Below are 26,243 nucleotides of genomic sequence, written 5' to 3'. Positions count from 1 at the left end.
TTCAGAAGTTGGATCAGTGTCACCCTACCTTAGCCAGGAGAAAGCCAGCACTGTTATTTATTAGCATGGTGATAAATGCTGCTGTCTGAGAATGCTTTAGAAGTTTGCTCATGAGCCTTCAGAACATTTAAAGCAAAGCAAGATGGCAGCAAGTACCACATCTTTTCCACACTGTTTGGGAAATAACAGTCCTCTGAGGATCTTTAATGAATGCTCATATCTGTGATGCTTGTGTGTTCAGATGTCTCGGTTCCTGGACATGGCGGAGTTTGGAGAAGCGGCTCACTACCTCCGCCTCACCAACTTGGAGCAGCTGGCTGCCAAGGCCCAAGCTTTTGATGGTCTCTTTTTCCTTTTTATATTTCTCTGTACCAGAGGTGGAAAATACGGACAATCTGTACTTAAGTATAAGAAAAGATACTAGTGTAAAAAACATACTCCAGTAAAAGTCAAAGTAGTGTTTCAACTTCTTTGCTTAAGTACTGCTGCTCCGAGGTTTACTGCTCTTTGTGGATTTACACATCTGAATTCAACAAGATGTAAACAGATGTTTCCAGAGTTGCCCCGGCTGAGTTCCATCCTCTACACTGAGACTATACAGTTTATGTTGTTTTTATACTAGATGGTATGAAGGTGGAATTCAGTGACTGAATCTCAGCATCATCACCTAACTTCCAATTAATCTGTGCTACACCACAGCTGTGCACCAATCACACACTGTTCTTTACTTTAAAACCAGTACTCCTTACCTGAGCACTCCTTACCTTTGTAAAAAGACAAACAAACACCGGCCCACTTTAACACCAGACTATGACACACAGTATGCAGCAACCCTGGTCATTAATACACAAACAGTACTGCCTTTCATGCACTACTGTTTAGGCTCACATCGGTTTGATGTCTGAAGGTGCGCACTGACGTGCAATAACTCCCCTCAAATGTTAAACCAGAAGTAAGGAGCCTGTTTCGAAAATGTAAACAGTAGAAAGTACAGATATACATGTTAAATGTAGGGAGTAAAAGTAAAGTTTTCAGAAAAATAAATACTCAAGTTAAGTACAGATACCTGAAAATTAGGAAATAACAAAGTAACAAAGTATTTGTACTTCCCACCTCTGCTCTGTACATAGGTCTAGATGGTGTATGTATATATATATATATGCTACTGCATACTAAATAAAATACTATGTAATCCATTTCTCTTAGGCACGAAGCGCGTTTGGATGCCCGATGAAACTGAAGCATACACTGAAGTGGAGATCAGAGAGCTGAATGGAGACAAGACTACTGTGGAGACCAAAGACGGACGGGTTAGTCAGCCAGATAATTCTAATTACTCGATATGCTGTTTATTCATTATTATTATTTAGTCATTTAATATGTTGAGTAGAAACATGCAAGCCCCAATTATCCCCCAAAATAAAACTACATCTCCTTTTGATCTTTTTTGTTTCCATGCACCGTTTTGCAGTCCTGAGTTAAAATGTGTGGAATGTTGTTTTTCTTATTTCACAATCAAAAAACAAACAGTTAAATTTCACTTTGAGGAGTTTAACTAAAGCTCTAAGTGTGTTTGTGTGTTTCAGTTTCTAATAGTAAAAGAAGACGACCTCCAGCCAATGAACCCTCCTAAGTTTGACATGATAGAGGACATGGCCATGTTGACACACCTGAACGAAGCATCTGTCCTCTTCAACCTGAGGAGGAGATACAGCATGTGGATGATCTATGTCAGCATCTACTCTAATATACAACCATCAAAAACATGTTTCCATCTTCCTCACTGTGTGTTTCTAACTGTGTGTCTCTGCGTCAGACCTACTCTGGTCTGTTCTGTGTCACAGTCAATCCATACAAATGGCTGCCGGTCTACACTCCTGAGGTGGTGGCAGCCTACAAAGGGAGGCGCCGTGCAGATATGCCGCCCCACATCTACGCCATCGCTGACAATGCTTACACTGACCTGCTGCAGAGTGAGTCACCTTTAGCCTCATTAGCCATGCTGTCAGCTTTCTCATTGCAGTCGTTACCTGGCAACCAGCCACTGGACAATGTCTTCTATGCTGCACCTTTTATTCCAATTAAACATTGAAGGTATAGTCTGTGTTTGTGGTGTCAATATACGGACCACTTTAGGTGAATGCGTGAATAAATCTTTTTTAACATTTGCTTAGTGGATAAACTTTGAGCTCATGATTTGCCTCTTGGACGTTTATTCACTTGGTTTTTATTTCCCCCACAGATCGTGAGAACCAGTCAATGCTCATCACGTAAGTCAGAATCACAGCTGGTCTAACATTACGGTCGGTAATATGACATCATAATAAAAATACAAATGGAAATATGAATTTTATGAGAAAAGCAAACCATGTCCTGTATATAAACTTGCAGTTTATTTAATTTAAACCACAGACTACATATAAAAAGATGGAAGTAGCTTCTAGGTCAGAGCATAAAGCTGCTAACCAGGAACATTCTTTCTATTGGCCAGCAGGGGGAGACTCCTCTAGTTTCAAAGTCGTGTACAAGTCTATGGGTAAATGCCTCTGCCACGCCCTTGATTGTAACTAGGGATGGGTATCGTTTAGGTTTTATCCGATACCGGTGCCAAACCGGTACTTTTGAAACGGTGCCGGTGCTTAAACGGTGCTCAAACCGGTGCTTAAAGAATGGAGAACACAAAATTGGTCCAAAAACCTCTCATGTTCAGCTGTTTTTTTTGTAAAAAGATAACAATGTTAGCCTTTTCTGCAGCTATAGGGCATATATGGTATTACTCTTGGCTGGAAGCAGTGCTTAAACAATGGAAAAAACACAAACTTTGTCCAAAAACCTCTCATGTTTAACTGTTTTCCACTTTTTCTTTGGTCATTTTAGCCTTTTTGGCCAGGGTGAAGGGAGTATCTGCCGTCAAACAAGAAGACAGCCGCATGTAACTACGACGGTGTTTGCTAGTTCACCTTACATGCATTAATGTAATAACGTGGTTAGCCTACTCAACGTAAATTACACACGAACAACATTAAGCTACTCACGCAGAGAAGAACGGCTGCTGCTGCCATCATCATCCTCATCATTTCTGCTACACTGGCAGGGCTAGGGGCCAGGACTCTACTCTTCGGGTTTTTGGGGGATGTTGCTAACTCCGGGTCCGATAACAGGCACCACACCCGCAGTAGATGTGCTCGGTGTGAGGTCTCGCAGCAAGCTATCAAACACGGCGCATTTCTCGGCTTTAAAAAAAACGCTATGCGTCGCCAGGTGTTTCATCGGATTTGAGGTGTTACCTCCTTTGACAGTATCACAGTATCAGCTTAAAGCACTTGTTGCAGGCTGCTGAGTTTGTATCTTTTGCTGTGAAGTACAGCCAGACTTTTGACCGCTTCGCCTTGGGCGTTTTTAATCTGTAGCTCTGCTCTAAAAGAACCTACGTACCTGGGCCCGCCTACTATCCTCGGAAACGTAAAATGATTGGCTAGAATTGGCTCAGGAAAAAAAAAAGCACCGAAATAAAGCACCGAAATGTGCGCTGCTTTTCGGTCTGGTTACTACCGGTACCCATCCCTAATTGTAACTTTAGTAAATATTTCATGATGGCTTAATGGTCACAATCAAGAGTTTATGGTCTTATTGAAAAAAAATGTATTGAGGAAATCCAAATTTTAAAAAAAAGATGGTGCAGAGATGATGAAAAGTTGCCAATGAGTATCTAAAATACTCCAAAACTACACTTCTTTTCACAGAGACACCCATAGTAGACAAGTCAAAGGGTAGAGGCCAGAAAGATTTGGACCATCTCTCCCTGAGGAAAAGGGGTTGAGATAAGGCTAAAGGGCCCCAGACCCAAACAGAGAAACACTGACAGAAAACTCAAATAGACTTTGCTGAGGAAGGAGCTTCCCTATGAAAGGAGTACGTGCTGCAGTTAAAGGTGGATTGGTCTCAACCTCGGGAAGCCAACCATTAACATCACTAGGTCGAGACTGAAATGGAATCCAAAAGGAAAGAGGAAGAGAGAAAGCCGGAGGAACACACGGCTCAGGGATACTGAGGCACCTTGGTTCTTCTTTAGGAGCAGAAAAGTATAAACCACATACCAGGATTGGATTCTGAATTACTTCCAGTTCTTGGTAGCTGAGTCACAGCTCGCATGATTTAACTGTACTCCACATGGGTATCATGGCATAGAGATGGCAATAGGTACTTCAGTTGTTTCAAACAAGGTTCCAGTCTTGGTTGTGGAAGTGTAACATCCCTAGTCACTACTATAAGAGAGCACAGGGCCTTGGTTTCTTCTGTAGACCCATCCATCGCTCATTACATCCAGTTAGTTAGCTCAACGGAAATAGCAAAAACACTCAGCTGAAGGCTTCAAAGCCTGTGCGTGACTGCGCAATGTCATGATTTAAACTGAGAACAGAGAGTCGTGTTCTCACTTAATATGTGCCTCAGTGTATTAGTTCTGTCTTTCGCCTCAGAGTTGTAGAGTTTATACATGTCATGATGAAGTAGCACCAATATTTTATTGCTCTCATTCACTGATAAAGGCATATTTTAAATTGTTTAACTGAAAATTGCCTTTGTTTTTACACCATCCTTTCAGAGGTGAGTCAGGTGCCGGGAAAACAGTCAACACTAAGAGGGTGATACAGTACTTTGCCATCGTCGCTGCTCTAGGAGAAAATGTGAAAAAAGGAGTAAGACGCCTCAACAGTTTCCCTTTTCCTTAACTGTTCCAGTCCATAGTGAAAACAAATTACCCATACTGGGAATATGTCTTTGCAATGTTTCTCTTTGTATTCAGGGATCTTTAGAGGATCAGATTATTGAAGCTAATCCAGCTATGGAAGCATTTGGGAATGCCAAAACCATCCGCAATGACAACTCCTCCCGCTTTGTGAGTTCATCCTCAAGGCTGGAGTGGAGAACACAGCTTTGTGTCTCATGTGAATTTCTGTGTAGACGTGTTGTAAAGACTGTGGGTTTGTATTTGTGTGCTTCAGGGCAAGTTCATCAGAATTCACTTTGGCCCAACAGGGAAACTGGCGTCTGCTGACATCGACATCTGTAAGTGTTCTCAAAAAGTTATTCCAAGTTTGAATTTGTTAAAGTTAAACTGCACTAGCTGAACATGTTAGCCTTTCTACTCAGCATTTTTCAAATGGCATTTTATTATCACACAGCCACAAATACGTTTTAATTAAAACCATCCATCATTAGGTAGTTTAGAATTTTGTAAGGCATGCGGGTGTAAAAAGGGCTGAAACAGCACATTAGTTCACTGGAAACTTGTCTCAACAACTAAAAGCGCCGGGGCATTGTTGGAGAAAGAGGTACATCCCAAACACTCCTAATACACCGTGACAAATTACTGAGGAATAGTTTAAGTCATGCAGCAGTTACTATACAGTCCTCCAAGTTTCCAATATCTTACATTTCTTGGGCATACTTCATTTTATGGCTTAGTGGTATTACAAACAAGATGTGTTACTAACATCTCAGCGTCAGACATTGAAAGGTTGTGAGGTGTTGTGGGTGTCTCACCATGCTTTGGCTGATGAGTGACGTAGTTTGTGTTTATTTTACTCAGACCTTTTAGAAAAGTCAAGAGTTGTTTTCCAGCAACCGGGAGAGAGAAGCTACCACATCTATTACCAGATTCTGTCCAATCATAAGCCAGAATTACAAGGTAAAAAACAAACAAACAACCCAGTGCTGTAACCTGTCCAATGAAAGACACCAGCTATATAAATGACACTGAATTTAATAGAATTGCATTATTAACAGAAACAGAAATAAAACCAAGAACATGCAGAACAATAAAAACAATGCATGCCTTTAAAATCTAATTTATCAACCCAGCAATCTGGGGAGGCTTTGGTGCATAAGTTTATGCACCCCCGACAAATAACTTAAAAAAACTATGACTGACCTAAAACAATGAGGCAGCTATTACAGTTTTCTGTCTTTGCCTCTGCTTACCAAATAAATGAACAATAACATTATGAAATGTAACCACACAAAATATGAAACATGCCATTTACAGTCTGAGGAGCGTGGGAAGAAAGAGAGGGTTAACTATGATAACTAATGATAAAATAACTTCATGATGTATGATGCAGACATGCTGCTGGTGACCACCAACCCCTACGACTACCACTTCTGCTCTCAGGGTGTGACCACAGTGGAGGGCATCAGTGACGGAGAGGAACTGAGGCTCACCGATGTAAGAAGAACACAACGTCTCAAAGAAAACTCTCTCTGATGGTGTGTGTAAACTGTAATCTGTATGTTTGTGTGCAGCATGCCATGGACACGCTGGGCTTCACTCCAGAGGAGAAGTATGGCTGCTACAAAATTGTTGGAGCCATCATGCACTTCGGTAACATGAAGTTCAAGAAGAAACAGAGAGAAGAGCAGGCCGAAGCGGACGGCACAGAGAGTATGACCCACTTAAACACCATGTGATCAAAGACACAACAGTTAGTTTGTATAATGGGTGCAAGTGATGCTGCCTGTCGGTGATTTTGGACAGAGCTTTCTGTTGTCTCGCAGTTTGTTATTAAAATGATTTTGGTGGAATATGATGGAAAGATAACGAAGCAACAATATAGAGTTTTAGCCTTTTTAACCAAAAATTACTTTTTCAATTTCAATTTCTTGGTTAAGGTACAGAAAGTACCAATGCAATACTAATTGTAGGCGAAAGGTCATGAGCTGGGACTAACTGCAGACCTCACCCAAATCTCACAATACACAACCTCAGAGGATGTATTTTGAACTTGTGGTTGAGCTGCGACAGCCATCAGTTACATATGGTCCATTGCAGTTGATCTTTATAACTATCTGACATTCAAGTGAACAAGTCCTTAATTTTTTTTTCTTTTTGTATAACTGTGAAAAACATGTCTAGTCTGTGCTGGTAGAGACCTCAGATAATTACCTGCATGTGTTTTGTGTGTTAAGGTGCAGATAAGGCAGCTTACCTGATGGGCATCAGCTCTGCTGACCTGCTGAAAGGCCTGTTGAATCCTCGAGTGAAAGTGGGAAATGAGTTTATTGTTAAAGGACAGACTGTAGAACAGGTGATCAAAGTTTTCTGTCTTATTACATAAACTTAACTGTAAATTTCCAAACATGTTTATCTGTGGTTCCAGGAAGCCTAACAGGTCGTGTTTTGTGTCTAGGTGAACTATGCAGTGGCCGCCCTGGCCAAAGCCACCTATGACCGCATGTTTAAGTGGCTGGTGGGTCGTATCAACTCGTCCTTATACACTTCTTTGCCTCGTCAGTACTTCATCGGTGTCCTGGACATCGCCGGCTTTGAGATCTTTGAGGTACAAAGGAAATACAAAGAGACACTTTCAGCACCTTCAAATCCAGCCAAGGTCCAGGTCTTTCCAGTGACACCAAATATATGTTTTGAAGATAAATGCTACTGTAAAAATAGTCTGCAACCACTGGAATAAAAGTCATGAAATCATAGCGAGGATATCCTAGATGTCAGCTCGAACTTAGCACAGGAAACACTAGTAGACAGCTTTTCAAAGAAAACATTTTTCTTCTTTGGTGTCACTCGTGGTTCGGTCATTTGAAAAAAAAAAGAGTTGAACATCTTTTGATCAGTAACTCCAAAAATATGGTTCATTTCTGTTTGCAGTTCAATAGCTTTGAGCAACTGTGCATCAACTACACCAATGAGAAGCTGCAGCAGTTCTTTAACCACCACATGTTCATCCTGGAGCAGGAAGAGTACAAGGCTGAAGGCATCGAGTGGACCTTCATAGACTTTGGTTTGGACTTACAGGCCTGCATAGACCTCATAGAGAAGGTATGTTTGTGTGTTACATGGATTGCATTGGATGATTCCAATATGAAGCCTATGTGAATATGAAATGAATTAATTAGAGCTCCTTTGTCCAGCCAATGGGTATTCTGTCCATAATGGAGGAGGAATGTATGTTCCCCAAGGCCACGGACCACAGCTTTAAAACTAAACTTTACGACAACCATCTAGGGAAGTCACCCAACTTCCAGCGGCCGCGTCTGGACAAGAAGCGCAAATATGAGACACACTTTGAGTTGGTTCACTATGCTGGAGTGGTGGGTATCCTTTCATAAAGTCACTTTTTCTGTTGTTGGTCATGTTGAAGTCTACTTGAAGGTGAAGTTCTCCAGTTTTATCAGGACAATTTAATTTTAGTCTTAGCTCAGATAAGCTACAGAGCTACAGCAGGGTGATAGAGACGTTGTTCTGGCCTTTTCAGGTGAAGCCATAAAGCTTTTGATTTTACTCTTGGGTTGAAACTCTGGACATGTAGAATGCTGCTGGGAAGGGAACGTCGGGATGGGAATTGGTCGGGTGTGACTTTGAATAAGGAACACAAAAAATCCAAAAGATATAAGCATGTACAGAATTTTTTTTGTGATATTCTCAGCATTGTTTTTAAAAGCTTGAGTTGACAAAAAAAAAATCTTATGATGTTTTATTTTGGTATAAATGGATTTTAGAACATCCAGTTATTTATTATATAGGACCATAGTTATGCTTTAAGTCATATGAGAACCCAGTCAGTGAACATCAGTGAAATTCGGTTACCGTTAATGACAACAAGGAAACTAGCTGATAGCAATGTGAACTGGATGCTCTGCAGTTAAAACTTATCTCATCTTTGAGATTAAAGGATACTGCTGATTGACATAAAATGAGGTGGGAAAAACATCTGGTACATCTACAAGCTAACATCTGGACATTTTCTTTGACCTGAGAGTGTCTCTCATGCAAATACGCTTTGAATGCAACGCCTTTCTCTCTCAAGTTAGATCTGGCCGAGGTTGATGTCACATTAAAGATTTGGTGTAAAAAGCTCAACTGACTGGTGTGTGTTGTAGGTGCCGTACAACATCACAGGCTGGCTGGACAAGAACAGGGATCCTCTGAATGAGACAGTGGTGGCCCTCTTCCAGAAATCCTCCAACAAACTGATGGCTGGACTTTTTGAGAACTACGTCAGCTCTGACATGCGTAAAAAAAAACAGCTGCACTAAATATTTAATGGAAAACCGTTCAACTACAAAAAGGAATTTAACTATATGAGTGTGTTTGGATTGAGTCTTGCTTTTTTGTGTTATTTTAGCTATTGATCCGAAGGCTGAAACCAAACAGAGGAGGAAGAAAGCAGCTTCTTTCCAAACTGTGTCACAGTTGCACAAGGTGGGTGTGACTGGCAGCTTCCCTCGAGACACCATTACAGTACACCAGGGGTGGGCAATTCATTTTCCCAAGGTGCCACAGGAGAAACTGGGACTGTTATTGGAGGGCATAACCAGTAAGCTTAATTTGATCTCTTTATAAGTTTATCTGAGAGGGCCTCCACAACAGTCTCAGTTTGTCATGTGACCCTTTAGCCCCTGCTGTACACTATGACAGAGGTTTCAACTAATTGTGTGTTTATTACAGGAAAATCTTAATAAGCTGATGGCTAACCTTCGCAGCACTCAACCTCACTTTGTGCGCTGCATAATCCCCAATGAGAGCAAGAATCCAGGTAAAACCATGAACCCTGGTATCTACTGACAGCTGGTCTCTGTCGAGCAGTCGTCCTCACCCAGAAAAATAAACTTGCTAAATGAATGATCTGTATGTGGTGGGGTAAAAGTTGTAAGGTGTTTTTCACGTTGGCACCACTAAAGGTGTTTTTATTGTCTCGTGCCAGAAGTATTACCAAAGATATTGTTAGCACTACTTTACAAGTCACAACAGCCATATTATGTCTACATGCATTTGTTGATGCACTTTCAGTTTGGTTTTAGCGTAATGCTCAATGTATTTTTGTAAAGAAACCATCTGAAGTAATGACTTTACTAAATTGCACTGAAAGGGAAATTATAGTTCCTTCCCATGCCCCAATAAAAATATTGTAGGACTGCACAGTTAAAGTATTCTCCAAGTTATTTTTTGAGGTGCCTTCCTTTGTTTTTCCAGGTGTGATGGATCCTTTCCTGGTCCTCCATCAGCTCAGGTGTAACGGGGTCCTTGAGGGGATCAGGATTTGCAGGAAGGGCTTTCCAAACCGCATCCTGTACGCTGAGTTCAGACAGCGGTGAGTCCCATATCTAACACATATTTATTTACTTCATCTGCTATTGCTCTTCAATAATGGACTTTTTTTTTCTTCTCAGTTATCGCATCTTGAACCCTTCTGCGATTCCAGAGGACTCATTTGTGGACAACAGGAAGGCTGTGGAGAAACTGCTGGGCTCTCTTGACATAGACCACAGCCAGTACAAGTTTGGACACACAAAGGTACAACAAACTCATGCTTACCCTGCCTTTGATACCTCAGTTCTTGGAGTTAAGCTGATGGTCCCGTTGCTTCGTCTCAGGTGTTCTTTAAGGTGGGTCTGTTGGGTCAGTTGGAGGACATGAGGGACAACCGTCTGTCTCAGATCCTCACCACTGTTCAGGCCATATGCAGAGGGAAGCTCATGAGGATGGAGCGACAGAAACTGATGCTGCAAAGGTCAATATCACATCTATCAGATGAATGAATGATAACAAATCAGTAAAAAGGAGACTTTAAAAACTTTTTAAGTGCTGATGCCAGAAAGGTTGATCAGAAGGAAGGAGGAAGTTGTATTTGTAAGAAAGAAAAGCAACCTCCACAGACTATCATGAATATATGACCATGCCAAGATGTTTAAACTTTGCTTAGTGCAGCATGTTGCTGTTGTTTTGACTCTCATCACCTGTTTTTTTGGGCTGATGTGATTTTTTTATTCTTCTTCCTCTCAGGGACGCTGCGATGGTGATCCAGTTTGCCATCAGGGCATTCTTCTCAGTGAGGACTTGGCCGTGGATGATGTTGTTCTATAAGCTCCGTCCGCTGCTCAGGAGCGCCCAGGTAGAGAAGGAACTGGCCGCTCTGAACGAAGAGTTCAAGAAACTAAAAGAGGCCTACGGCAGGTCTGTTAATCTGCCTGCGCTTGAATCGGGGCTACAGCCTGAAATGAGCTGCACGCAGACAGACGTCTGATGTTCTGCCATGTTTCTGTTTGGTTTTTTTTCATCAGGTCGGAGGTGAAGCGGAAGGAGGCGGAGGAGCGGCAGGTGGCTTTGGTTCAGGAGAAAAATGACCTGGCTCTTCAGCTTCAAGCAGTAAGCCACAAAGAAATTTAAACAAGTGGTGCCAACTCACCAAATCAGGATAATTACAGCAGGGTTTCACAGAATAATAGAAAACAGACCTGAGTCAATAAGGGCAGAAACCTGGTGGTCATTAAAAGGTTAACATAGGTTTACTTTCTGCATTAGATTGTGTTTTGTCCTGTTTATTGTTCGTGGTCTCTATAAATCTCTTTTTTTATCGTCGGCCACACATCTGCCCACTGGTAGTAGACCCAGCTTAGTTCTGCTGGAGATTTCTTTTAGTCATTTTTAATCGTGCGTTCTCGCCCTCTGAGGTCATAGTGATATATTTCCTGCTTTGCTATTTAAAATATGTTGATTCCTTTATTCTGGGTGCTTGTTTTAGCCTCAGCAAACCCTCTGTAGGTTTAAGCACCCACCAATAAAAAACTGTCATTGTTTTAGTGATCCAGCTAGTCATGGTCATGGAACATGTGCAGTCATAAGAGCACACTTTGTATACAGTGTAGTCCATTATGCAAGAATTTTATGCACTTATTCATAATTTTTAATATACCCTGTCCATATTACAGCTGTTAGCCACTGATATACAGACTGGCCTCATATATTTAAATTACTTTTTGTATCCAAACAATCCAGGAGCAGGACAACCTGATGGATGCCGAGGACCGCTGCAACCAGCTGATTCAGTCTAAAATCTCTCTGGAGTCAAAGCTGAAGGAGATGCAGGAGCGCCTGGAGGATGAGGAGGAGGTGAGCTCCACGCTGACGTCCAAGAAGCGTCAGCTGGAGGACGAGGTGTTATCGCTGAAGAGAGACGTGGATGACCTGGAGATGACCCTGGCTAAAGTGGAGAAAGAGAGACATGGGGTTGAGAACAAGGTTTGTTCCCCAAAAGAGACTATATCAGTGCTGCTTTCCATCACTTCCCTCACTCACAGAATAATGTTTGTTTTTTCTCTCCATGCAGGTGAAGAACCTATCACAGGAGATGTCTGTTCTAGATGAATCCATAGCATCTCTGAGCAGAGAGAAGGCTGCCCTGCTGGAAGCTCACCAGCAGGCATTGAATGACCTCCAGGCGCAGGAGGACAAAGTCAACATGCTGACCAAGGCCAAAGCTCGACTGGAGCAGCAAGTGGACAGTGTAAGGAGAGATATTCCTGGAATGTCTGACAGTAGGCTGTAATAATAAACTGTTATTTATGGCGCTCGAGTGGACGGATGAACAGCTTGAGACGACTGGTTGAACCTGTGCTGTATAAACAAAATTGAAGTTTATTCAGGTAACTTTTTCATTTGTTTTTGAGTTTTAGTGTTGAGAAAAATCTTCATATGAATTCCTTTAAACTCAGATAAAGCATCTTGAAGGGATGGTTCACACTGAACTGCAATCCTCTGACCTGTGGTGCTTTTTATAATCCACACTCCACACTGTGGAGTTTGCTGTTTATGGGATATCAGCTTTGAAACATACTGCAATCCCCCTATCCCCGTACACACGTCTCACGTTAACTTCTCCAACGTTGGTAGCTGTAACTGATCACCGATAACCACTGCCACGCTCACCAAGTCTCTGAAATGGACAATTCCCCTATGCAGGGCTCTAGAGTGCGACCAATTTGGTCGCAAATGCGACCAAATTTTTCCGTGGTGCGACTAAAAAAAACATTTGGTCGCACCGGTGCGACCAACTGTTACCAACATTTGGTCGCACCTGTTTGGGTAACAAAAAAAATCTCTGCAACTCTCCATGTGGTCAACAACAGACACACATTATGCCCCTATCGTGGACTAAACCAATCAGAGATAGTCAGGGGCGGGACCTCTCTGATTGGCCGTGGTCCAGTGGAAAGTGCAGGTAGAAGAGGGAGGTGAGTAGCTTTAATAAGGCGATATCAATTCATTAACGGATTCCACACAAAGACGTAAACACAGCGCGGACCCGACGCATCAGAATCAGCTTTGTCTTTCTCGGCTTTCTCACCGGACGGCCCGCAGACGGACACGCTGTCGGAGCTTAGCGATTCTGATGCGTCGGGTCCGCGCTGTGTTTCCGTCTTTTTGCGCTGATTCTGAGCTGCAGGTTTTGTCTCTCCAACCAAAATTCGCCGAGCCAAAAAGAAGCAGCAAACTGCGCTTCACATTTGATCAATGTCGTCATGAATTCCCTCTGACTTTTGCTGTTTTGCTTCCACCACGATAAAAATTACACTTCCTACACAGCTCCCTGTGTGTACTTCAAGAACAGTTTCCCGTCTCATATCTCTGTTTTCTGGATTATTCATTCGCTTATTACCCACCAGTCTACCGTTGTTTACAGCGCGGTCTTTTCTTTTTTCATGTAAATGACGTCCGACAAGAAAGCCTAATTTCTGCTGTTTAATACTGAAGAAATTTAAACTCCTTAAAATTATGCAAAATTGCAGAATATTGCAGAATATTTTTAAGGTTATCTGCTATAAAAAGCCAGACCAGGAAAATCTCCTTCATGTTTTTCTGTGTTTTATTCTCAGTTACTATGACACAAAGGCATCTGCTGTGATGTTCACAATTCTGATGAAGTCTCACAAGTGTCAGTACTGATAAATGATCAGAATTATAATATTTCTGACTGTCTGAGGCTAAACTGAATCGAATCAGGACTTTGAGAACCGGAATCGAATGGATTATAGAAATCAGTGATGATACCAGCCCTAGTGAGCAGCCTAGGCCTGAGAGAAGTGGATGTAGGTGTGGGTAATAAGAAAAGATGAAAAGAACTGTTGATAACTTTTGTGTTAAGGACTGATCCGTCTGAAATTCATAGCCAGCTCTGACATGGTGCCATCAATCTTTGAATGCTGAAAAAGCAGCAGTGTATCCAGAAAACACACTTTATGCTGCAATAAATGCACTGCCCAAGTGTCCCCTCTCCCCACTGCCTTTCAGCAGCATGCAACAGCAAACAGGTCGTCAGAGGAGCCAAGATGATGATTAAGTTTAACATTTTCTACAATATTGACAAAGCACTTTAAGCACACGATTGTTAGTTAATAATTTAGAAATGAATATTGTCTGTATGGACTTCCCCCCAAAGAAAGTGCACATGTAAAACTGCGGTGTTAAGCGAAGCGGTTGAAAAATTTGAGTGCGCCTAACTTTTGTGCCGGTACGCCTAAATTTTTTAAGTTAGGCGTACCGGTGCGCCCATGTCAAAAAGTTAGTCTAGAGCCCTGCCCCTATGTTTGTGTTGTTTGTACCTTTTGTAGCACTTGAATGGAATGAACTGAAAAATAATAAGTGTTGCTGTGGAGGGCTGTCCTTGTATCCATGCTTCAGCTTTAATGAGTAAAATTCTAGTATTTTACGTTTCTGTTATTTAATTAGCAGAAACGTGTCTGTGTTTGTTTCAAACTTGCTAGCATTAGCTGGTCATTAGCATCTCACCCCAACCTTAACAAAATCCAAAGGAGTGGATAAAATTTTCACTCATACAGCATCACGATAGAGAATAAACATGTTTAATTCTGCTGTAAAGCTGGAAATTTCAACACAGTGTGTTAGAGCTTTGACTTACTTTTGAAGCCAGCTTCAAGTGGACACCACAGGTCTGGGCTTTTGGCAGATTTTGGCACTTTCACACTGATTTCTTTTTCAACCCTGCAGGTTGTTAATTGTCTGTCCCTAAACAATCACTGAAATACCCAAAAGCATTTCTACAACCAACTTTTGAAAGCTTGTTAGCACGCACTGCTCCAGAAAAGACCTGGAATGTTCCCTGCTGTTATTACTGGTTTCTAACTCATGTGCAGGTTGAGACTTCACTGGAGCTGGAGAAGAAGGTGCGGACCGATCTGGAACGAACCAAACGGAAATTAGAGGGGGATCTGAAGCTGTCCATGGACTCAGTGAGGGACCTGGAAAACCAGAAGGAAGAGCTGGAAGAGAGACTGAGAAAGTAGGAGAAATGTCCAGAGCTTTGGAATATAAATGTTTAGCTGAAAGGGCTCATTTCAACTGAAAAAAAGGTACTTTATTACTGTCAATCCCTACAAAATGCTTTTCTCTCTCTTCACCTTTCTCTAAAGGAAAGACTTTGAGTTGGTGCAGCTTCAATCAAAACTGGAGGATGAGCAGAGTCTGGCTGCTCAGCTTCATAAGAAGATCAAAGAGCTTCAGGTTGGTGCAGAGAGGATCTTATTCAGCTTCCTCTTCTTCACTGCTGCTGCTATAGTTTGTTTTGTACTTGCCCTCCTCAGACTCGTATCGAGGAGCTGGAGGAGGCCCTGGAGGCGGAGCGGGCATGGCGTTCCAAGGCGGAACGTCAGAGGAACGACATTGCCAGAGAACTGGAGGAGCTGGGAGAGAAGCTGGAGGAGGCAGGAGGAGCCTCAGCGGCTCAGATCGCCCTGAACAGGTTAAAATAGGCTTCGGTGATTTCTAACTTCCATCAAAGGGATCCATTAGGGGTCAATTAGTCAGAGCCACAGTAGCTACGTTAGAGGTGACCCGTCCTGTGTTTCCTTATTTTCAGTCATATATATAGTGCTCAAATCATGGCTGTTTTAAAATAACATGGTCATTGTATGCACAGGTACTTCCTGTGAGGCGTTGACACTTTGTAATGTCATAAACAGCAAAGACCCTTAATATGGTGATCTCAAGAACACAGCTCTAGCCGTATGTCAGAGAAACCCCTTAAAGATCACATGCAGATGTAAATTCCTACCTTTAGAGTTTGACAGTGGATGGATTAGTATCTCAATACTGCGATTTACCCAGATTATCACAAATACTGTTTTGTTGAACAGGAAGCGAGAGGCAGATTTCCTGAAGTTGCGGCGGGAGCTGGAGGAGGCGGGGCTTCACCACGAGGCAACGGCAGCCACCCTGAGGAAGAAGCATTCGGACATGGTGACGGAGCTCAGTGAGCAGATAGATGCTCTGCAGAGAGTCAAACAGAAGCTGGAGAAGGAGAAGGTGGAGTTCCGGCTGGAGGCTGATGACCTGGCTGCCAGCGTGGAACAGCTCTCCAGGTCAAAGGTAGGAATAGACCTCCCACTTAAGGGGGCAGTCCACAAGGTTCATCAGTGTCAGTCTACTCGTCATGTTGAGTCCTGCTGGCCCTGTTTATGCTGCCATGGATGCAGTAACAGAGCTGGGTACAGTGCTGCCTCTCATCCTTGATCCTAATCTGCCCAGAGGCCATTTCCAATGCTCTGAAAGCTTTGTCCTCATAAAGCAGCGTTATTGTAAAAGAACTGATGATGGGACACAAAACAAAGGTGGTTCTTGCTCTTGACCTGTTTACACTTTAAACCTGTGAGGGGGTGAAACATGTTAATGCAGTGCAGCGGGACCAGATTTGGTCACATTGTAACCACCACACGTTGATCATGTTTCTTAGACCACATTAACTGTGACTTCTCTGTTGATTGATCTTTGTGTGCAGGCTGCTGTGGAGAAGATGTGCAGGGTTTATGAGGACCAGCTGAATGAAAGCAGGAGCAGAGCAGACGAGCTGCAGAGACAACTGTCTGAAGTCAACGCTCAGAAAGCACGAGCAGTCACAGAAACCAGTACAGCACACAGACACACCAGACACTGATTCTACAGATTTTAACACGAGATTTTCGTCTGCCTGAATTTTCTTTCTCATACATCTTGCAGCACTCTGTGTGGATGTCCTCACCTTCCTGTCTGTTGTGTTAGGATTATTAGGACAAATGCTTAAAATGTACTCTATAGAAAAAAAAGTATTTAAAATGATATCTATGGTGATCATCATAATAATATTAAACATTAATTGACAATGATCGGTGATGGAGAATTATTGAGATGCCAAAAATTCCTCTCCCTCTCAGCTTAAGCTTTGCTAACAGGACAAGTAGAAGGTCATAAAATGTTAATAAAAGCATATTAAAGCTAGTGATGCTGGCCTTCACTACAATCATGGCTAAAATAGAAACCACTGGTAGATGATTTTGCTACTTTTAATGGCACCAATTTTTAAAAACTGAACTTCTTTAGCTTCCTTACATCGATGCATTGGTTTCTACACCTAGATTTCCCGTTAGATATTCCCCATTTTGTCCATATAAAAAAAGAATTTCAGGCTCAACTGATGAAATACCTTAAAAGTAAAAACTTTATGTATTTACTTTAGATTACAAACATGCAGCCCTTGTTAGGATCTAAATTACAGGAAGTGCCTGTCAGTCACCTACAATGCAGCTTTGAGATTCCTTCCCAGGCACATTAGTCTTCACTCACATCTGGCGTCAGGTGATCTCAATAGGTCACATGACAGGGTGAGGCAAGGTCTCACAATGGTTTTACCTGAAACCTCTGCTGATAATGACCCACAACTTTTTTTGATGTGGTAATTGACTTTATGAAGTCATCACCCCGTCCCGCACTAACAGTAGTAAATAGTGAACTACTGCACTGGTGGATAATTGAAGTATCTGAGGGTTGTCCTTGATAGTGTTCTGTCCTCTGAGTCATAAAAAACGTCCAACATCAGCTTTATTTTTTTAATGTTTGATCTGAAATGATGAAAGTTTTTGAATCTGTGCTTATGTTTTGTCCACGATTCTTAGTAAACACGCCTACCAAAAATACAATTTGTAAAAATGGTAAATGAATATCTGATGTCTAAGATACAGCAAGCTTATCGTACTCATGTACTTTTGGCTGTCGCCTTTTCAGCCGAGTACAGACGTCGTCTGGAGGAGCGAGACGCTACGATTGCTCAGCTCCAGCGCTTGAAGGTGGGCGCTTGCCAGAATGTTGAGGATATGAAGAAACAGCTGGAGGAGGAGAGCAAAGTAATGCTTAACTCTTACACTTGTAGCACATCAGGTCACTACAGTGCTCTTATTAATACCTTTTTGAAGGTATTTTATTGGAACAAATGTATCCTGCGTCTGTGTTTCAGGCTCGCGTGGCGCTGGCTCATGCGGTGCAGGCATCCCGACACGACTGCAGCCTTCTCAGAGAACAGCTGGAGGAGGAGCAGGAAGCTAAGGCTGAACTGCAGAGGGCGCTGTCTACAGCCAACAGTCAGGTGGTTCAGTGGAAAGCAAAGTATGAGACTGATGCCGTGCTGAGGATAGAGGAGCTGGAGGAAGCAAAGTAAGACAACACTGCTGTAGCTACACGTCACTCTGAGGTCTAACACATTATAGGAGAATGCAAAGACCACAGTTTAAATTCTTCATCCAGTTTCATTCAAAGCAGCTACTGACTTTAGACTTTAGACTGGTAAGGTTTAATAAGTTGAATTGTTGTATTTGCAGGAAGAAACTGGTCGTGAGACTGCAGACTCTCGAAGAAGTTGCAGAAGCGTCTCAGGCCAAATGCTCCTCACTGGAGAAAACCAAACAGCGTCTGCAGATAGAGATGGAAGACCTGATGGTCCAGCTGGAGCGCTCCAATGCTGCAGCTCTGGCTCTGGACAAGAGGCAACGCAACTTTGACATGGTCAGACATATGGCACGATTCCCCATTATAATATTGGAGATTTACACTTTAATGCCCATAAGTAGGTGTGCTCAGAAACAAATGTGTGCACTGGTTTGATGCAGGTGCTCAGTGACTGGAAGCTGAAGTTTGACGAGTGTCAGATGGAGCTGGAGGCCTCACAGAAAGAGTCTCGCAGTCTGAGCACTGAGCTCTTCAAACTGAAGAACTGCTATGAAGAAGCTCTGGACCAGCTGGAGACGATTAAACGAGAAAACAGGAACCTGCAGGGTACTGCAGTACCTCCCCTGTCCTCTTAACTTACTATAATCACACTGGTATCTTCATTTCAGGGACCTGGTCTTACAAGGTCAATATCATGGAGAATATCACGATGTGAAGAAAGGTAGAGGTTTATCATATAATGTCAAGCCACATGCAGTGCATTGTTTTCAGCATAGCTGTCATGTGAGGCAGTGGCAGGCAGGAGGTGGACCCAGATGACTCGGACACAAAAAGTGAACTTAAGGCGGCAGCTTTATTGATGGGAAAAATGTCCAAAACATAAGCACAAAAACCAAACTAAAATCCTAAACTTGAAAACTAGAAAAAGAACACTGAGAAATTTGAACTAAAACTCAAAGAAACTAGAAACATGAGGAGGTACGACGCGACAAAGGGCAAAGGAAAACACAGGGCTCTAATAGACAAAGGAGTAACGAGGAAATGGGAAACAAGAGGGAAACGCAGCTGATAAGGAATAAGGGACTGTCAAAGTAAAACAGGAAACACGAGACAATCACAAAGACGCAGACTAGACACTGAGACATAGAGACAACTGACAGGGGAGACAGAGGGAACATGGAGAAGACAAAGTAATAGAAACCTATATAAATGAACCAATCACAGACCCAGTACCGTGACAGCTGGTGTCTAAAGAAAGTCGACATAAATCTGAAAAGTTATTCCAATACTTAAGAGCTGTAAATGTGCTAGCAGGGGGCGACTCATCTCGTTGCAAAGAGAAGTTTGATTGTATAGAAATCTATGAGAAAAAGACCTACTTGAATCATAATGTTCAGCAAATGCCATTACGTCGGGATAGCCTTCAAACGAGCAGTGTTACTTTAGTCTGTTTCAACAACACTTCAGCAACAAGAGTTCCTTACATTGTAGCTAGAGTAAGTATTTTTCCAAAGTTGTAGTCCAGTGAACAAACTACTTCAATATTTAATCCTTTTTTAATATTGTGGGAGTTAAGGGATTAAATTCCAGTGTATCAAAGTGTTTTCTTTATATATCTCTAGAGGAGATTGTGGATCTGACAGATCAGATCAGTCAGGAAGGGAAGACGATCCATGAGCTGGAGAGGATGAAGAAGATCCTCGATGTGGAGAAGAGCGACATTAGAGCTGCCCTGGAGGAAGCAGAGGTAATTAGCTGCTGTAATCAATTATCTATAAAGTCTTTATTGCCTGAACTGTTACCTTTCCATTGATCAGGGAACCTTGGAACATGAGGAAAGCAAGATCTTGAGATATCAGATGGAGCTGGAGCAGATAAGGGCAGAGATGGACCGAAAGATTGCAGAGAAAGAGGAGGAGATCGACAGCCTCAGGTAATAAATATATTAATAACAGACTGAAAGGGACTTAATATATGGAATAGAATAGAGTTGAATTAAATTTAATAGCCCTTTATCGTCGTTGGAAAATGCTTGAAAGTGGTGCAAAGGAAAAAACCTGTTGTGTGGATAAAGCTGTTAGTGAGTCTGGAGGTAGGTGTGGGACCAGATTGACCTGAGGCGCTGACCACGGGGCAGTGGGTCAAACAGGTGGTGAGCGGGGTGCGAGGGGTCACCTGTGATGGTCCTGCTTTCCTGAGACAGGAGGATCTGGCGAGGCAGAGGGAATCCAATTATTTTGGGGGGCTGTACCCTCTGCACAGCCTTCCTGTTGGCAGTTGTGGCCCCAGCATACCAAACACCAGTCAGGAGGAGAGCACGCTCTCCACTGAGGAGCGGTAGAAGGCCAGCAGAGCTTCTGGTCCAGGTTATTCTTCCTCAGGACAGGTCTGCTATTAGCTACTGTTAGCTGGCGAGCTAGATAGAAGGCTCTGCACTGAATGGACGGCCTGTAAGTGCAGCGAGCAGTGACTGTCTATAATTCTGCTGTTAAAGCCCCTGTCTTAAAGCACATAAGCACAGAGCCCACAGCTCTTTAACCTGTGTAGGGTCTGCCTTAACCAGTCATACCAGAAAAAAAGGTTCATAACCAGAGAAAGAACTGACAACTGCAACCTGTTGATGGAGAGGTAACTCCAATGCTGTCCACCAGGGGGAGCCAGCAGCGTTCCCTGGAGACTATGCAGGCCAATTTGGAGGCAGAAATTCGTCATCGTAGCGAGGCGGTTCGTTTGAGGAAGAAGATGGAGTCTGACCTGAACGAGATGGAGGTTCAACTGGGAAACGCCAACAGGCAACAAGCAGAGAGCCAGAGGATCATCAGACACCTGCAGATACAGGTACCCTTACCTGTTCACATCAGATTGATGAGTAAAAACAGTGTCCAGGGAATGTGCTATTTACTGACCACACTGGGCTTCATTATCACATTAATCATGGACTGAAAAATGCAGTAAAAGTGAAAACTTCAAGTGACAACCAAAACAAAGCTTGCTCAAACAGCACCGCCCCCTAGTGGCAAATGATATAACATGTAAACCAATCATTCTGTGCTGAACTCTATCGCAGGTTAAAGAGCAGCAGGTGGAGCTAGAAGATAAAGTCCAGCTGACCAATCAGCTCAGAGAGCAAATCGCCCTCCTGGAGCGGCGGTGTTCGCTGATGTCAGCGGAGGAGGAGGAGCTGCGGGGGGTCCTGGAACAGACTGACCACACCCGCAAGATGGCCGAACATGATTTGGTGGAGGTGTCAGAGAGAGTTAACCTGCTCGCTGCACAGGTTAATTAATTATGGCACATCAAATACAATCATGTTGAAATATGAGCATGATATTTCATCATGACAGACTGTTTGACGACTTCCTGTTTTAGAACATGGGCCTCATGAACCAGAAGAAGAAGCTGGAGGCTGATCTGTCTGTGCTGACTGGAGAGGTGGACGAGGCGATGCAGGAGAGTTGCAATGCTGAGGAGAAGGCCAAAAAGGCCATCAGTGATGTTAGTCCTGACCCATGACCTTTGATCCCTGATCAAACCCATTGCTGAGCTCCTGCTGCTGTTAAATTGTAGTTTTCATCATATGTTAACTGAGTTTGATGCTGGAAAACCTTTTTAATCTTTAAATGTAATAACTCAGACATTTTAGCATTTCTTAATCATTGTATCCCCAATTTATTTACCCCATAAAGCTGCGATTCATGCATCATCACACGCTCTGTCAGCCTCAAATACTTATTACCAGAATCCTGTTAATGTTTGTGCTTCACCAGGCGGCCATGATGGCGGAGGAGCTGAAGAAGGAGCAGGACAGCAGCACTATGCTGGAGAGAATGAAGAAGAATATGGAGTCTACTGTAAAAGGTACAATAACACTACTGACAAAAATAAACAGATTAAAAACGGATGTATCGACTGTGATGTCACCTGTTGTCATGGTAGGTTAATAGAAATTAGCTCGCCAAAACTAAAGCACGGAGTTCTTGTCTGTTTGCTTTCTGGCACATTTGTTATCTGGATTATCTGAACACGCACAATATACTGTATATTCTTATTTCCTCACTTGTAGATGACAACAAGTCTCCAAACCGTTTCTGTTAGTTCACTTGTTCACACAGTTCACCTGCAGATGTCACCGTGTTTTTACCAGCATCTATGTTCTTCTGACAGAACTGCAGGTGAAACTGGATGAAACGGAGCAGATGGCGCTGAAGGGAGGAAAGAAACAACTCCACAAACTGGAGACAACAGTGAGTGAAAACTCAGTCACAAAATTGTTTCTCACTGTGAGTTAAATCAAGTTTCAGAGCAACACCTGGTAGTTTAACAAGGACATATTCTACTTTTCCTTATTTCTGTCATACAGATACTCTTCTATACAGTGATGGATGTGTTACATGCGTTACATAAATAAAACCCCAAAACGTCTGAGTAATTTCTTAGATCAGTTTCCAAAAAAGCACATTTACTTTTTCTGAAAAAAAGGAAAAAAAGGGTAAACATCTTTATTTGAGGTTTATCAAAAAAGTAATTGCCAAAGAATATTTGTGCTGGGAACAATTTTCCTCTACTGTTATCTGCTGCATAACAATGTATGCACACAGCCTGTATAAACTTGCTAAAACCTTCTGCTGGAGGTGTCTTCCTGTTAAAAGGAAGTTTTTCCTTCCCACTGTTGCCGGGTACTGGCTCACAGGAGGGTTGTTTGACTGTTGAGGTTTAAGCCTGCAGTATAAAACACTTTCATGTGGCTGTTGTTGTAAACTGGCACTGTATGAATTAAAGTATTGCTGCGTTTTTGGGGAGCGGCCAGTTATCTCCCATCATGCCTTGGGACATGTGCTGCTGTTAAGATGTTCTTGTTTTATTCTTTAGGGTTACATGATGTTTAACTGTTCTGTTTATACTGCGGTATAAAGTCATTGATGGTTATTGTTTGATGGAAAGAATGATTTACCATGAGTGAGTTCGGTTATGTTGTTGTTGACCCTCAGAAGCACAGTGCAGCACGTGTTTAATAAAAAACTCTCCTTGCCTGTTTGGGGAGGAACAGCAAGCTCAATCTCTGAGTGAGGATTTGTTGCTAAGATTCCTCTGCTTGCCCCAATATCGTTAAAAATGAAAACTGTAAAAGTAAATGACTCAAAAAAAATCCAAAACTATTAAATGCACTAAAAAAATGCACTTGATAGTAAATAGAGACATTAAGTTATAAAATGGAACATCAATTGATACTTTGTTTTTCAATTTTCCTTTTTTAAATCAATTCCTCTTATTGGTCATTTTGCCATTTGATTTGACCTTTTGTCATAGATTAATTGATGCATGCATATAGTGCAATTAAATTTGCATATTTTTTATTGAGTCATTTAATTATTTATTCATGCTTGATTTTGGCAGTTTTGCTCCTCTGCTGCTGTGTGTGCAGGTGAGGGCGCTGCAGACGGAGCTGACTTTGGAGCAGAAGAAGAGCGAGGAGTATCAGAAGGGGGTCCGACGCTATGAGAGGAAAGTGAAGGAGCTGACGTACCAGGTGTGAGGTCCTCACTGCATCCAGCTGCTGCTGTCATACAGATGTTGGTCCCGACTTCTGTGTTTTTATTGGATCTTTGTGCTTTTGTGCAGTCAGAGGAGGACAAGAAGACTTTGCTCAGGATGCAGGAGCTCATTGAAAGGCTGCAGGCCAAAGTGAAGAGCTACAAGAGACAAGCTGAGAACGCTGTGAGTGTTCAGTAAAGCTCTAGTCAATAAAATGCAAATCAGCATCAAAATTATTAAAAAACAGATCTTTTTTATTTCTATAAAGTCAATATCGCTCCACGGAGGGACTCACTTCTGAGCTTTTAATGTGAAACGTGCAAGTATGCAAACATAAACATACATAAAATATACAAATGACTAGCAGGACTTTTCCTGCATAGACAACACAGAAGGAAAATTTAGATCATAATCAGCGTGTTCAGATTTTCAAGATTACCCTTAAAAAAACAATGATTCTGGGAGATTTTCTTTAAACAAAAAGAGCATTTATTATTTCATTTTTGATTTGCTTGTTTTTAGAACAATTAGTGTGCTTACCTGTGTAGTCAACCCACTCCACCCTCCATAAAAGTACATTTATTTCCTGAGTGCCACAGTTATTTGGGACTATTCGTAAATGCACAATTTGCATTTACTAATTGATATTCTGGCAAGCAAACACTGACATCAACAGAGAGCAACCAGAAAAGCCCCGCCCCTAAGTGGTCATGGCAGATGGCTGCCCGTCCTTGAGCCTGGTTCTGCTGGAGGTCTCTTCCTCTTAAAAGGGACTTTTTTCTTTTTAGAGCCGCTCTAATTTATATAAAATAACATCTATTTAAAAGGGATCGTCTTTTTGTCCACCAGGAGGAGCAGGTGAGCTGCAGTACCATACGTTTCCGCAAAGTCCAACACGAGCTGGACGAAGCCGAGGAGAGAGCAGATATCGCCGAGACGACCGTCAACAAGCTGAGGATTCGAACTCGCGAACAGACCAGCAAGGTCGCCATGGTGAGTTACGCTTGGACGAAGTAGAGTTTAACACTGTTTTGCTTGCATCAGTGTTCCTAATGAGCCGTTCGTGTCTCTGCAGATCACTGAATGAAGCTCTGCAGCATCTCCATCACTGATTAACTGACGTGTTGTTTGTTACCTGCTGTGTGTTTTTATCCAGTGTGTTTGTACATCTGCATCTACTGTACGACAATACGTTTTTTCAATGAAAAGTAATATAACCTGGTTTAATAGTGATAGATTTAAAAGGATTTCTCAGAGATTTCTCCTAATAGTTTCAGACATTTCATTGTAAAGATTAACGATGCTGTACTTTTATTTGGACTGTCGGACGTTTGTGTGGCAGTACATAAGATGCAAGATGTTAGGTAAGGGGACCAGTTTTGTCATAGTGGGTGACAGAGTGTGAGGCTGTGGCTATTTCCTGAGACATATTAATGTTGATGAAAATACTGCTGGTATTAAAAAATCATGATCCAGTCCAATAAATACACCAAAGAGTCAGTAGCAGAATGAGCTGTTTGACACCGGCAGAGAAGATTTGGCAAGTTTTTCATGGTTGCAACACACATGTGGAACCATTTAATAAACAGGAAAATAAACCGGCTTTCAACTGGGACAGAATTTGCAAAGAAGCGTCGTTACAATAAAAAACTAATAAAACTATAAATGAATAAAAAATGTTTTTTGCTAAATCAATTTAGCAGTGTTTAATGTCAGTACTGAATTAGATGATTTTGTGGTTTTTGTGCATAAAAAGTTTGGTTTGTAAATGTTTTGTGGTGTCAGACTGTAACCACCGTGCATAAAACTGTTGGCAGTCACTTCCCAATTAAAGAAAGAAAAAACAGCATTTAGAGACCAGCTGTTTAACCAAAGGGGAGGGGGGGAACATACTCAAGAGGTGGTGGAGACCAAAAATGGAGCTAAAAAGAGAGCTTTCTGATTGCTGGATGGAACATCAGTGCTGGATTTTTCTCTGCCCACTAGTGATGGCCAAAAGCATGTTAATGGGAAGGAATTCAAACGAAAGAAATGTGCCTATATTCAGACTGTAAGTAAATGGCCTGTATTTGTATAGTGCTTTACTACCCCCTAAGGACCCCAAAGCGCTTTACACATCCAGTCACCAACCCATTCACACACCGGTGATGGCAAGCTACATTGTAGCCACAGCCACCCTGGGGCGCACTGACAGAGGCGAGGCTGCCCGACACTGGCGCCACCGGGCCCTCTGACCACCACCAGTTGGCAACGGGTGAAGTGTCTTGCCCAAGGACACAACGACCGAGACTGTCCAAGCCGGGGCTCGAACCGGCAACCTTGCGATTACAAGGCGAACTCCCAACTCTTGAGTCACGATCGCCCCAGTATGTATGCTGATGTGTGGGTTTATGATTATTTGTTTTACTGTGTAGTGACCAATAAAAGCCCG

The 26,243-nt window shown here is 42.4% G+C and overlaps 1 protein-coding gene across 1 annotated transcript; it reads left to right on the top strand.

Moving 5' to 3' along the window:
- The first annotated feature begins 241 nt into the window (after positions 1 to 241).
- On the top strand, positions 242 to 24,899 carry LOC134618337 (myosin-7B-like). Its single transcript, XM_063463707.1, has 45 exons — positions 242 to 341; positions 1,207 to 1,310; positions 1,587 to 1,730; positions 1,817 to 1,973; positions 2,243 to 2,270; positions 4,604 to 4,697; positions 4,805 to 4,897; positions 5,004 to 5,067; positions 5,591 to 5,689; positions 6,123 to 6,226; positions 6,304 to 6,442; positions 6,967 to 7,085; positions 7,188 to 7,337; positions 7,661 to 7,831; positions 7,924 to 8,103; positions 8,893 to 9,025; positions 9,138 to 9,214; positions 9,461 to 9,548; positions 9,986 to 10,103; positions 10,183 to 10,306; positions 10,387 to 10,523; positions 10,796 to 10,966; positions 11,074 to 11,158; positions 11,789 to 12,031; positions 12,120 to 12,296; positions 14,944 to 15,089; positions 15,220 to 15,310; positions 15,391 to 15,548; positions 15,943 to 16,174; positions 16,584 to 16,710; positions 17,843 to 17,961; positions 18,072 to 18,268; positions 18,433 to 18,616; positions 18,721 to 18,886; positions 19,903 to 20,027; positions 20,098 to 20,213; positions 20,932 to 21,118; positions 21,348 to 21,557; positions 21,650 to 21,775; positions 22,048 to 22,138; positions 22,445 to 22,524; positions 23,703 to 23,807; positions 23,900 to 23,995; positions 24,662 to 24,805; positions 24,888 to 24,899. Exons 1-45 carry the CDS (start codon positions 242 to 244, stop codon positions 24,897 to 24,899), a joined length of 5,811 nt encoding a protein of 1,936 aa, XP_063319777.1.
- The last annotated feature ends 1,344 nt before the right edge of the window (positions 24,900 to 26,243 follow it).

The sequence above is a fragment of the Pelmatolapia mariae genome, linkage group LG20 (genome assembly GCF_036321145.2).
Source record: "Pelmatolapia mariae isolate MD_Pm_ZW linkage group LG20, Pm_UMD_F_2, whole genome shotgun sequence".
Lineage (NCBI taxonomy): Eukaryota > Metazoa > Chordata > Actinopteri > Cichliformes > Cichlidae > Pelmatolapia > Pelmatolapia mariae.
Note: the sequence above shows the minus strand (reverse complement) of the source record. Positions and strands in the feature narration are given on the sequence as shown.